This window comes from Aphelocoma coerulescens, chromosome 10 (genome assembly GCF_041296385.1).
Source record: "Aphelocoma coerulescens isolate FSJ_1873_10779 chromosome 10, UR_Acoe_1.0, whole genome shotgun sequence".
Lineage (NCBI taxonomy): Eukaryota > Metazoa > Chordata > Aves > Passeriformes > Corvidae > Aphelocoma > Aphelocoma coerulescens.
This window is the reverse complement of record NC_091024.1, coordinates 10,850,526-10,862,609: the sequence shown is the minus strand read 5'-3', so window position 1 is coordinate 10,862,609 and position 12,084 is coordinate 10,850,526. Positions and strand designations below refer to the sequence as shown.

At 46.6% G+C, this 12,084-nt stretch overlaps 1 protein-coding gene across 1 annotated transcript; it reads right to left on the bottom strand.

Annotated features, from left to right (window-relative positions):
• Positions 1-31: 31 nt before the first annotated feature.
• Positions 32-11,236, bottom strand: HACD3 (3-hydroxyacyl-CoA dehydratase 3). Its single transcript, XM_069025668.1, has 11 exons — positions 11,101-11,236; positions 10,637-10,679; positions 9,406-9,479; positions 7,358-7,522; positions 6,379-6,430; positions 5,899-6,009; positions 5,154-5,281; positions 4,539-4,651; positions 3,901-4,007; positions 2,981-3,112; positions 32-2,035 (listed from the first exon to the last, which is right to left on the bottom strand). The coding sequence occupies exons 1-11, from the start codon at positions 11,185-11,187 to the stop codon at positions 1,959-1,961; spliced, it is 1,089 nt and encodes a 362-aa protein (XP_068881769.1). The 5' UTR covers positions 11,188-11,236; the 3' UTR covers positions 32-1,958.
• Between the last annotated feature and the right edge of the window lie 848 nt (positions 11,237-12,084).

Genomic DNA, 12,084 nt, shown 5'->3' with positions numbered 1-12,084 from the left:
GAAAGTTGTAAAATTTGAAGGAACAAACAACTGAAGCAAAATTTGGTTGTAAATCTTTATTAATAGAAACACATTCTTTCTGAAGGACTAAAATTCAGTAGTGTAAGATCCATGACAACTTGCACTAGGTACCACAATTTCACTGATGAATACATACGGATTTCATAACAGAAGTTTAAATGCCCAGCGGAGAAATTAAAATATGAAAGTGATCCTTGCTGTTCTGTAACTCAGCTAATTCAACATTTTCACATACTTCAAACATAGGTACAGTGTGTGCTAACTGAAATATTGTGTAAATAGTGCTCAACTCTCCTGAGTAAAGTAGGCTGTGCTTCTCCCAAAGAGAAGTTGTACCACGGCTCTTGTTGACAGAACACAATTTGTGAAATGCAGCGTGGAGCTTGTACTGCTTCTTTGTTAAAGTCTCCTTTTAACACTTACTTCCTTTCCTCTGCAGTAACAAGCACTGGGTCCATATCACAAACCTTCTGGTGTTTGTTACTTATATATAAAATAATTTTTTGGAGGGTTCATATTGTTTTACAGTAGAAAAAGATAAATAGTAACATGGCACTAAGCTAATCTCAGCTTCAGTGTCTGTTCTGGATTGCTGGCATTGCTCTGCAGTGCCCTGGGGCAGTGGCAGTTGGGAAACAACCTGTTCACAACCACAGTACAGTTTAGAGTAAACTTTCTGTACATTTCAAAACTGGATTAAAGAGGCCAGAGGAATCTGGAATAAGCAACGGGAGGCTCGGTGTGAAGAAGGATATGCTGAAATAAAGTCAGCTGAGCCAAAGGTTTCCAGGTGAGACAGCAGATGACCTGAAATGTGGGGGGAGCTTCTCTTTGTTGGTGGTGGTGGTTAAAGCAAGCAAATAGAAAAGGGTCCTTCAAACCCTGTGTGGGATCTCCCTTACTAAGACTTGATATGTGCTATCTAAATAATACAGTTTATTTGCCCCACTGTTCCATCCCACCAGGGGCCAGTCAATCCATACACACCAACTTCTCTGCTGGACCCCTAAATGCAGGTAGAAGAGTGATTTTGCTGCCTTGCTGAAGGCTATAAATACAGGAGCCACAGCCCTGCCAGGATGGATCAGAGGGGCCCCATCTCCCATGAGAGTTTCATAGTCTCCCTTTGCATGGGTGGGATGGAGTTCTGTTGGGGTTCACATGCCAGAGGAAAGCTGGTACCTATGTTCCCTTGTTTTGTTATGTTTCAGTGCTTGCTCTACCAACCAGGAAAGCATTTCTGCCCTCACTGGCAGTCTCCTTTCCCTAATGAGTGGATAGATGTGTTGCTACAGGAATACACATTGCTATGGTCCACACAGAGCTCCTATTCTGTTAAGGCTCAACTAGAAACAGACTAAGTTGGTAGCATTTAAATCAGCATTAGCTACTTCCAGTTTTAATTCTGCACATTAATAATGCTGCAGAAGAAAAGGGGGGGTATGTGCTGAGCAAGTTTATCCCAGTGGTTGATAAACACCCAAACACTGCACAGTGGTCTCCAACTGTCCCTCCTCCTGCCATCAAGACGCATCCCAGGAACAGCACAGGCCAGCTAAGAGCATATCCCAACATCAGAAGCCCTATCTGCATGCAATATTGAAAGAGCAAATCTCCAATTAAAAGATAAAACACTATTTCTAGTTAGTGCTGCTCCACTGATTATAAGCATATCATATGCAGATAATAGGATTTCTTTCTAATATGCTGGTTGACAGGATACAAGTTTAAATGTCCAATGGTAAATGCCATGCATAGATGATGGAAAGGGAACAAAATCCAGTATAAGGGAATGTTACCTGAATTCACTATGAAATCATGAAATCTAGCGTGGTCATTTCATTTTACAAAATTCTTTGCATTACAGTGGGTAAAACCATAAGAATTAGAGGCTTGTCTTGTCCTTAAGTGAGATAAGAAATCATTGCAGTCCTCCTTCACTTCATCTTTCTCTTCTTTGGTCCAAGGTGCTGTTTCCTTTGCTTGTAGAGGTGACGGAAGTTTACAAATATCCCTGGAAAAGAATGAAGCATTTAGGTAGGATGTAATTTCATCTCTTTAATGCTAAATGGCTGTACTGGATTTAAAAAGCAATAACAGAACCCAACCAACCCACCACACAACAAAATAAATTATTTAGGGGTGTGTATAGCAGTGAAAGCTCATGCAAGTGTTTTCTTGCTGGGTGAGGCAGGAGTTGCTGCACAGGCTGTTTGGTAAAGGGCTGCTCAGAGGGTTGGTTTGTCACCTTTAAGAAGTTGTGACACCAGCTGTGCAGAGCTAAGGAGGATGAACCATGTATTTCAGGGTGAAACTCGATTGAAGGGTGGCTTTAAGCAATGTCTGTGAGCAGGAGAAATCTAGTGAAAGCTCAGTTTAAAATTCCAGGTTAGATTTCGATGAGCTGTGGTTACCCAGAGTACTGGGTGTGGGTACAAGGAAGTTAAATTGTGTTTACAAATGTAACACCAAAAACTACATATGTATGAAGCAGCTTTTCGTCTTTAAATATACTATTTAAAGAGACTTCTATATTGTTTCCTGGAAAAACGTAACTTCATATTGCATTTGTGATTATACTTCAATGTTTAACTAAATTGCTTTAATTTGAAATTTTGTTTAGACTGCCACTAAATCATTCCAAAGCTCAAATACCCCATAAAAGGTGAAACTAAATATGCTATGGTTATAAATGCATGTAAAAATTATTCTTTTAACCCAAGTTTATGCTGCTAATTTGTTACCAAGATCACCTTTTTGGAGGGCTTTGGAGGTGTGTTCCCCTCCATCACTGACAAATTTACATGAACAATCCACAAGGATAATGCTTAACCTCAAGCAATTTTGTGTTGCCATGGTCCCCAAGATGCAGGAATTTAATTTTTTTTTGAAAAATCAAGTTATGCAGGGGAAACTGGCCTTTTTATTTCAATACTGAAAAATACAATTAAAGACTTACCTAAAAACAAGGCTATAAGATATATTTGAAGCACAAATGGAAACTGGATTGTGACGTTCAGTGGATTTGGCAATCCCAGACTAAATTTCCCTGTTTCACTGAAGATTGGAATTGACTGAACAATACAGACAGCTGAAAGCAGAAGGTCACCATTATTACCAAGCACAGATAAAATATATTATCACCCAGCCCACACCAACTATTTCAGCATAGTCCCTTCTTATTTGCCAGTGCTGATTAGTAACAGCAATTTTGAAGGTGTTGAACATGCAATAATAGGGTGAGAAGCACCTGGCTGAGGGGGTGCAGCAGTGAGCCTGCCTGGTGAGACACTGTTCTCACACACAGCTGCAGCCCCAGGGCCTGTGCCAGCAGGATTTGCCATCCAGAAATACCCCAACCAATGAAACAGGCACAGTCCTCCCCCTGCTTGGCACTGGGCAATGCCCAAAGCTCGTCCTGGCTCACAGACATGGGTTTGCAACACAGGAATAAGCTCCTGCCTGTCCTCTGCAGTGATTTACAAGATAATATCAAGACCTGGGAGCTGGTGTGAACCCAGGCCAGGCTGAGCAAGTCAGGCCCAGCAGACAAAGGTTTGGGTCAGTAGAGGGAAGCGAGCACTGGCATCCTGTGCAGCTTGTTCTTGTTCCACTTGTTCATGCAACCTTTTGTTGCCTTTACTCCCCCCTCCAGAAAGAGAGTCTTTCCTCCATAACAAAGACTTCTTTTCACATCAAATTGAAAATAATATTTGATTCAGTGTGAAAGACAAAATGCTTATATTTGGTTCACCTCAAAGCAAATCTATTTATCTGTTGTTCTATTTTACTATTTTAAGTCCAGTTACCAAAAAAGAGATTGAGTTATTTATCCAGCCTCAAATTCATTATTTAGTAAACTGTGTTTTAAGGAGATACCTTCTGCCAAGCCCCCTAAGGGGTAGAGGGGGATCCAGATAGTGTAACGGAGCCAGGTGAGCGGTTTCCATTCGATTCCAATGCAGGAAAGCATGTAATAGGGGTACCTACAGCCAGTGCAGTGTGAGGAGAAACAAACAGTTTAAAATGGAAACTACTACTAGAATTAGTCTTGTGTATATACACTGTGGCCAACACAATTCCCAGATGACACAAGAATATTCAAGGCATTGTCTCTGTGGATGACGATGGACACACAGTTGTTGGGCAGTTTACAGAGCTCAGGCCATTATTCTGAACACAGGGATGAAGGCAACTGCCTGGCTGCCTAATAAACCTTTCAAAATAACTTCTTTTCAAATATAACAACCTCATTTAACAATGGAAATTCAAAGCAACAAACCCCTCAAGGAATCAAGCAACAGGGCAGTATTACTTTAAGACTCCAGCCCTGCCTCAGCCTTTGGCAGATCAAGGAAGGCTGTGACAGTCCATGACTTAAGGAACTTTTACCCTCTGGGGCCAATGCACTGGTGCCACTCTTCCAAAAAATACGAAGATCAAAATCTTCTTCACAGAGTTCTTGGGAACAACCACTTTGTTCTGTGCACACCTGGTAGGAGGAAAATCCCACCTACCTGAACAGCTCAGTGATACTCCAGAAATAAAATATGAAGAACACCACAGGTTTGCTCTGCATTTCCTCCAAGCTTCCAAGGATAACAAACAAAACGAAGTTTCTTCCAAATACCTGTTAAAGAAAAACATATCAAGGAATGTTGACGCTTCATCAAAAGAAAGGGCAAGTCCTTGCTGTCAGAAACATATCTACTCTTCACACATTTGAGCACACAACTAATTGACAGCTGAGCTGTGACCTGCTTCTTACAAGTAGGCATCTTGCTCTGTATTTAGGTACAATCCAAGGGACCCAGTCTTAAATCATCCACCCTCATTTTTATGCACAACAACCACAACCAGAATAAAAAGGGCACTGGCACCAAATCAAAATCATGTACTTTTCATCAACTTCTTGCTTTTGGTGTCCTGCATTCTTACCCAGGTGACGGAAGGAGACAGACAGCCTGCCACAGCCAAGACTGGGAAGCATGGATTCCTGCCTCTTGAATAAGAAATCCTCTAGTCCAGTGCCAGTGAGGTTGCATCACTTATTTTAGGAGAGTCTCAACACTTGTGTAAAATAAACATTTACTTTAAACATAAGAGCAAGGAGAAGAACTTATAAATATTACCTGCACTACAGCAGGTATCAGCGGTGATCTGACCAGTCCTATTAGTGAATTCATGATCTCCATTAATGCCAGGGTCTGACAGAAATACATCATATCAGAAATCGTGTGAAATGTGTCATAGAAGGAATCTGTAAGACACAAGAAACCAACCATTTTAGAGAAAAAATGAATTTCCATGCTCAGGAAGCTGGTGCAGCAGCACAGCTTATGATAACAGGATTCTAGCTGCATTTGAGAAAAACATGATGCATAATTATGTAAGTTCTTTACAGGCCTTATCTTGAACTCACAGCAGTTGGGCCAGAAACACTGCTCCATTTCACACACAGAAGGATCAAGAGCTATTTCAGTAATTGCTTTACCAAAAAAGCAATAGTGCTGTACCTCAACAGAATGGATTGTTCTTGCTTCAAAACCAAAATATTCTGTCCAGATCATTTTCAAAAACATTAACATTGCAGTGAGCAAGACATTTTGCTTCAGCTGATTTTGTTAGAAGTGATCCTGGCAGAGCACAAGTATCATTCACTGAGTGCACAGCTGTGATTACAAGGGGACAGTATTTTCCTGCCCTTGACACTTTGATGACTTTTGAAAGGCTTTCATTGTGCTCTTTGGCAATGCATTCATGGTTTTGTTCCTAAATATGTCTCCCATTAGATTTTGCTATTTAAAAAGTCTTAAAAACAACACTGAAAATCAACTCAAACCCTCCAATATAAATAAAATAGTGCTCATTACTTGCCTTTTCCTAAGATGAACAGTCGTACTGTCATGTTCACAAAAATCCAAGAGAATCCCAAAAACTGTACAAGGTTATACATGATTAAGTATCCCTTCTTCAGATGTTTGAAAGCTAAAAATCAAGAATAAACACATCAGGTGAGCAGAGTACAATGGTAATAGAGCTGCAAACCAGGCTTTCTGAGAATAAAGCTTACAAGGAAAAGGGAAGTTATTGATTGTGATAAAAGCATTGTCGGGTACACTGGGGGGTTCTGGTTTTGCCATCATCTGCCAGAACTCAATTCCTGCTAGTCAGATTTTTGACATTCCTTGGAAACTTCATTCCATTTTTATTAAATTTCTAATAGCTCACAATATAAAGATCCCCCTCCAAGACGCACCAAGTCACTCAAAACTGCTCATTAAGAGTTGAGGTTCACAAAGAGTGAACAAACTTTCTAAATCCCACTTTACCCACTAAAAAGATGCAGTTACTTACGGTCCTTTGGGACTCTGGATTCTATTTTCATTTTGTTAATCTTTTCTTCTTCCTTAAGATGAAGGATAAGGTTTTAAAGACTTACTGTAATTAGCAAGTGATTTGTTAACTATACTACTGCAAAGCTAGTGGGTTTAAAACTCAGCCAAGCAGCCAGTAGCTAGAAGGTTTTAATTTTCACCAGCACAAAACAGCACATTCATCATCTAGAAATTATAGTACAGTAAAAGCCAGAGGGTGTTAACCAGTTATCCTGCCCTCACCATGTGTTTTGTTGTAGTAATTAGATACTTTTGCTAAAAAAGCCTCTGCTTTCTGTGTCAATTCTCAGTTATTACTGTGCTGTTTCTTACATGACCCACCAGCGACCTGAATGGAACAGAGAACATCCAGCCCAGGCTCTCTGCCTGCCCTTCCCACTGCTCATGGCTCCTGGCACTGCAGTGACCCTCTCTGCTCTGTGCTAAGCTCATGGCTGCAGAGGGGAACAGGGCAGTGTTTGTTGTAAAAGGGATTTGCAGGAATGTGGTCTGTTCAAGTCTTTTCCAAGTCAGTCTTGTACCTCCCCACCGCAGTAAGCTGCTCAAGCTCACCAGATGGTGGGAATGCACCAGCAGGGCCAGCCCAGTGGCTCAGGAAAGCCTTAGGAATCCCTTCTTCCCAGACAGACAATGCCCAGGACTCACTCCTTTGGGCTCCACACCACAGAGTGACATGATCCTCTGTGGATCAGGACACCAGGCAAGGGGTACGTGCAAGGAGCCAGCACAGAGCCTTCAGTTCCAATTCTAACCAGAAATGTCCCAATTTCCAAATTCTTGCTCACAATTTGAACCACTTAAACCAACTCTACATAGAACAGCAATAACAATCAGCCTGCCAGGAAACTCCTCGTAAATGAAGAATGCAGGTTCAGGCATAGAACAGCTGTCCTTGCTTTGCTGTCCTTGCACAAGCCACAGGTGCCCACAGGACTGACCTTCTCCTTCAGCTCCATTTCAGCATCGGATTCGTCCAACCAGCGGTCGAAGTCGGGCGCCAGGAAGAGCGGGCGCTTTTCTTGTTTGGTGAGCCTCTCCCACCAGTTACTCTCTTTCTTCTGCACAGTGATGTTCAGCTGCCTTTGGGTCACCCTGCACATAGGCTGGAGGCAGACACAGGAGCACACATCAGCAAAAGTCCTAAGAAACAAGCTCTGAGACCCAAGTTGATACCCAAGTTCCCCTTATCAAGGAGGCAGGGATGACACAACTGCTGCAGCACAAACATCTCTCTGCCACCCAAGGCACAGAAACAAAGGGCAGTCCAGTTGAAGATGGCAGATGTGATGGTTGCAGGATTTGATGAGCACCCTGCCTATATCCACTGCATCCCACCACAGAGCTAGCAAAGATCTCAGCACCAGCCTTCCCAGGCGGAATTCCTGATCTTGGCTTTAGACCTTTTGCACTTAGTACTGTGAGCCACCCACCTCCTCTAGCAAGCAGTAAAAATAACACTGCCAGCAGCCATACGCACATGTCTAAACAGGGGACCCCATGTGACACCTGCTGCAGTGAGAGGAGGAGCTAAGAGCCTTAGGAAACACCTGGAGACAAGGTGAGCTGATGGACTGGGCAGTGTGGTCTCTGCCACCCCAAAAGGCCTCTCTACCTGCATAGTGACAGCCCAGAACCTCTCCATCTTTACAGCCCACAACATTGTCACCTTGAAGCCCACCCCTCTGCCACCACCAGGGCTGCTCTGCATGGCACTGCCTCTCAGACGAGCTGAAATTGCTGCATGAGCTGCACTCTTAACTGAGCACGTTACTCCAGCTCTGCTCTGTCAAGGCTGGCTGGATGCTCCTCAGACATCTGAAGGCTGCAGCTGTAATTTACAGCTACTACACTTCGTCCTTGCCTGCCAGAGGCTCTGTCTCTCACTGCTGGCCAGCCTGGCACCAGCAAGGGGAACTCATGGTGCACGTCAAAATTGTGATACTTCCTGGTCCTGACCATCTGTAGTTACAAAGAGTTCAGTCTGTTCTCCAGTCCCTCCACAGTGACTCAGATTGATGACTTTTGGAAGGAGGCTGCTCTGCAGAGGCAAGGACTTGCCTTCCAGGCCTGGCTTACAGCAGAGCCCATGTCTGCCAGCACAGGAGACAGGAACAGGCAGAGACAGGCACCTCTCCCACACTGTGGGCCAGGCAGATGACAAGGCAGTCACCAGACCTTGGAACCAAGAGCTGTTCACTGTCTGCCACTCCACACCTGGCAGGAGCCACACCAGAAATGTGCCTGCAGACAGAGCCTTGAAATTCGCCCTCCAATGGTCTCGTTCCCTGTTCAAAGAGCGGAGGTGAAGGGTGGCTCCTGGTCTGACTGTAGCTATCCCAAATTTGGCCAGGAATAAGCAGCACAAATCCTGCCCCAGGAGCAAAGCCCAAGTTCTCCTGTGCTCCTAACAGCTCTGAGAGGGAGGGACAGACCTCACAGCCACCTGTGAGTAACACAGAGGGACAGCTCTTTGAGCCAAGCTCTTTCAGCTCAGACTGCAACAGGAATTAAGGACAGACTTCTCCAACAGGAGCCACAACATATCACAACCTAAGAAACTTGCACATGCCAGAAACATGAACTCTCCTGACTCTCTTCTTTTGTCCAGCTACAGAAGGAGCCAGAAAACATCACACTTGAGTGGACAATGTTCCCCGGATCTCCAGTCAAGGTTGCATCAGACAATGTGTTGTCAGATTCTCTCATTATTTTGCTGCTTTAAATCCTTTAAAAATTTACAACTGCTGTGTAACAAGTGATACAAGCAAGTGTCTACCAAAGCTGGTCCATGCGAGCACCAGCTCCAGCGAGGTGATTTGCATGAAGACAAGACAATGGCACAGAGGACTGCCACAGAGCTGGCTGTTACAGAGTTACCAGGAAAATTTAAACCGTATATTGGGAACTTTATGCATAGCCATTTTCCTTTCAAGTTTTTCAAACATTACTTTTTCTTTGCAAGAATGAGAAAAGTAAAAATACCTACTTTAGGCTCGACCGGCTCAAGGAACTCAATCTCAAATTCATAGATATTGTCTCCTTTGGCACCGTGACCCTGGGCTAAAAGACAAGACTTGACAGTCAGTGTGAGGTTCCACACACTCCACCTGCAAAGGATGCTTTGTACACAGAAATATTCAGCACTTATTCACAGCACTTTCTTCCTGCCTTCCTGGGAGGCAAGACGAAACCACACAGTAACAGGAAAGACACCAAAATGTTGCTTGGAGGACCAGATGCAGGAGTCAGCAGCTAAAGCTGCTACAAGTCTGCACCATGCTGGGAAAGGGTCCCTGCTGCATGAAGGCCGCGTGTGAAATTCCCAAAAGAGGGGCTCAAAAGGCTGCTCATGGATAACTCAAATCCAGCTGAAAATCTCCTGTCTTTGGAGGATCCAGCCTCTGCATGATGGAGCACCCAGGGAGATGGGTGCTGCTGGGTGTGTAGGAGGGTGATGTGGTGATGTTGGCTGTGCCAACAGCAGGAGGGCACTTATCAGGGTTCATTTATCATCTCCCACATTGATCCTGTCCCCGGAAGGACTCCAAAACCGTGCACACTGTGTTTAATTTCCAGCCTTCCACACCGTAAACCGATCCCAGTTGAGAACACGATGCGCAACACCCTCCTATCAAATGGCCTGGCTGCGGCTCAGCAGGGAGGCAGCAGCTCCTAATCAGGCGTCTTTTAAAAATCCACCAAATAAAGGAGAAAACCCAATAAAACCAGTGACAGCAGATACTCAGTACTACCCAGCCATGCTAACCAGCACCAGCTCCATGGTGCTGGAATGTGCAGCTGTCCAGCTGCAAAAAACCCATCTTTCAGGGTGAGATCTGCTTTAGTTTCCAAATGGAGCACTAGTTCCTGATGTGGAGGCTTGATAACAAGTGCACACAAGGTCTTTGTGACAGGAAAAATTTCTGTGAGTTATCTCCAGGGTTTGGCTGGCCCGGGATGGGAAGGATGTATGGAAATTCCACTGGTATTTAAATATGGGGAGATTGGGGTTTTCTTGTTAGATAAGACAGGGCCTGTTGTGGTTACCAGGGCTGGAACACAGAGGGCTGTGGGTGGGAGTGCGGCAGATCTGAACATGCCCAGCACGGTGGCTCCTGCCACTGACGGGAACCAGGCACCCCACGGTGGGGACAACTGCGACAGCGGCAGCCCCGGGTGGGGGCCAGGCTGAGACCCCCTCCCGATGGAGCCCCTACCTCTGAAGTGCAGGACATTGTCGGTGATGGTGATGTCCGGGTTCTGCGGAGGGAGAACATGCATTAGTTGGCAGCTCACACACCCGCGGGGGTCAGTGCACCCACCCGGGGGCTCCCGCCGGCCCAGCGCCTGCACAGCTCTCCCCGGACCCCCGCGCCCCGCTGCGAGACCCTCTCGGCTGCCGCTGCCCCCGAGGGGATCCGCGGGTGACTTCCCCTCGGGGGTCCCGCAGGTGAGTCTTTCCAGGGGTCCTGCAGGTGATTTCCCTCCGGGGGTCCCCCAGATGAGTCTCCCCCCACACCCAATCCCCCACGGGTGTCCCCGCCCGGCGTCCCCCAGGTGTCATTCCCCGAGTGTCCGCAGGAGTCCCCTCCCAGGTGTCCCCAGGTCAGTCTGCCCCCCGCCCCCTGCAGGTGAGTCCCCCCGGGTGTCCCCACGTGTCCCCGCCGTGTCGCGGCCGTACCCGGACGTCGCTGAGGTCCACGCGCAGGAAGAGCTCGCGGTGCCGCTGTGCCCAGTGCACGTGCGGCCGCAGGCTGGGCCCCGCCATCGTCCCGGCCCGCACCGGCCCGCGGCGCCCCCGCGCCTGCGCACACCGACCCCCGCTGGGCGGGGCCCCCGCGCCTGCGCGGGCCGCTGGGAGTGGGCGGGGTGGCCAGGGCCGAGCCCCCTCAGCGCCTCTGTTGGCCTTGTCGCTGACAGTCGTTGAATCACAGCGTCGTCTGGGGTGGGAAAGGCCTCCAGGATCCATTGTAACTATTTCTCGGCACGGCCGAGGCCACCACTAAGCCATGCCCTCACATCTACGCGGCTTTGAAATCCCTCCAGTATGGGGACTCCACCACTGCCGCGGGCAGCCTGTGCCAATGTTTAACAACCCTTTCTGTGAAGAAGTTTTCGCTAATATCCAAGCTAAACCTTTCCTGGTGCAACTTAAGGCCGTTTCCCTTGTGACCTGTTACCTGGTGGAAGAGACCGGACAGGTCATCAGCCATGACAGGAGAAGCTGATAAGAGGAGCTGTGTCTGCCTCATCCCTGGAAGTGTCCAAGGCCAGGTTTGATGGGACTTGGAGCAACCTGATTTAGGTGGCCCTGCCCATGGTTGGAACTGGATAAGCTTTAAGGTCCCTTCCAACCCACACTATTCCATGATTCTATGATAGTAAGGCTAAAAAAGGATAGCATTTACTTCAGTGTTGTTTCCAAAAAGGCCACCCCTCGCTCCCTCAGGAGCTTACACAAGGGCCCCTCGCCCATGGCCATCCCCATTCCAACAGCAAATCTATCCTCCCTCCAACCCATCTTGGCACGACCTCTCTCTCCCAGCCTCAGGGTCTTCCATGTGAATCTCTGGTGTGGAGACACCAGCCCCAGCCTGCCCCTGGATGGAGGATTCCCAACCTCTGCCAGCTCCTGGTGCTGTGAAGCTACCACAGAAGGTCGGGT

Coding starts and splice junctions, on each gene's coding strand:
- HACD3 (XM_069025668.1), bottom strand. CDS start 11,187: ATGGCGGGGCCCAGCCTGCGGCCGCACGTGCACTGGGCACAGCGGCAC. Junction 10,680..11,100: donor TGGACCTCAGCGACGTCCGG/GTACGGCCGCGA, acceptor CTCCCTCCGCAG/AACCCGGACATCACCATCAC. Junction 4,652..5,153: donor TGATACCTGCTGTAGTGCAG/GTAATATTTATA, acceptor TTTCTTTAACAG/GTATTTGGAAGAAACTTCGT.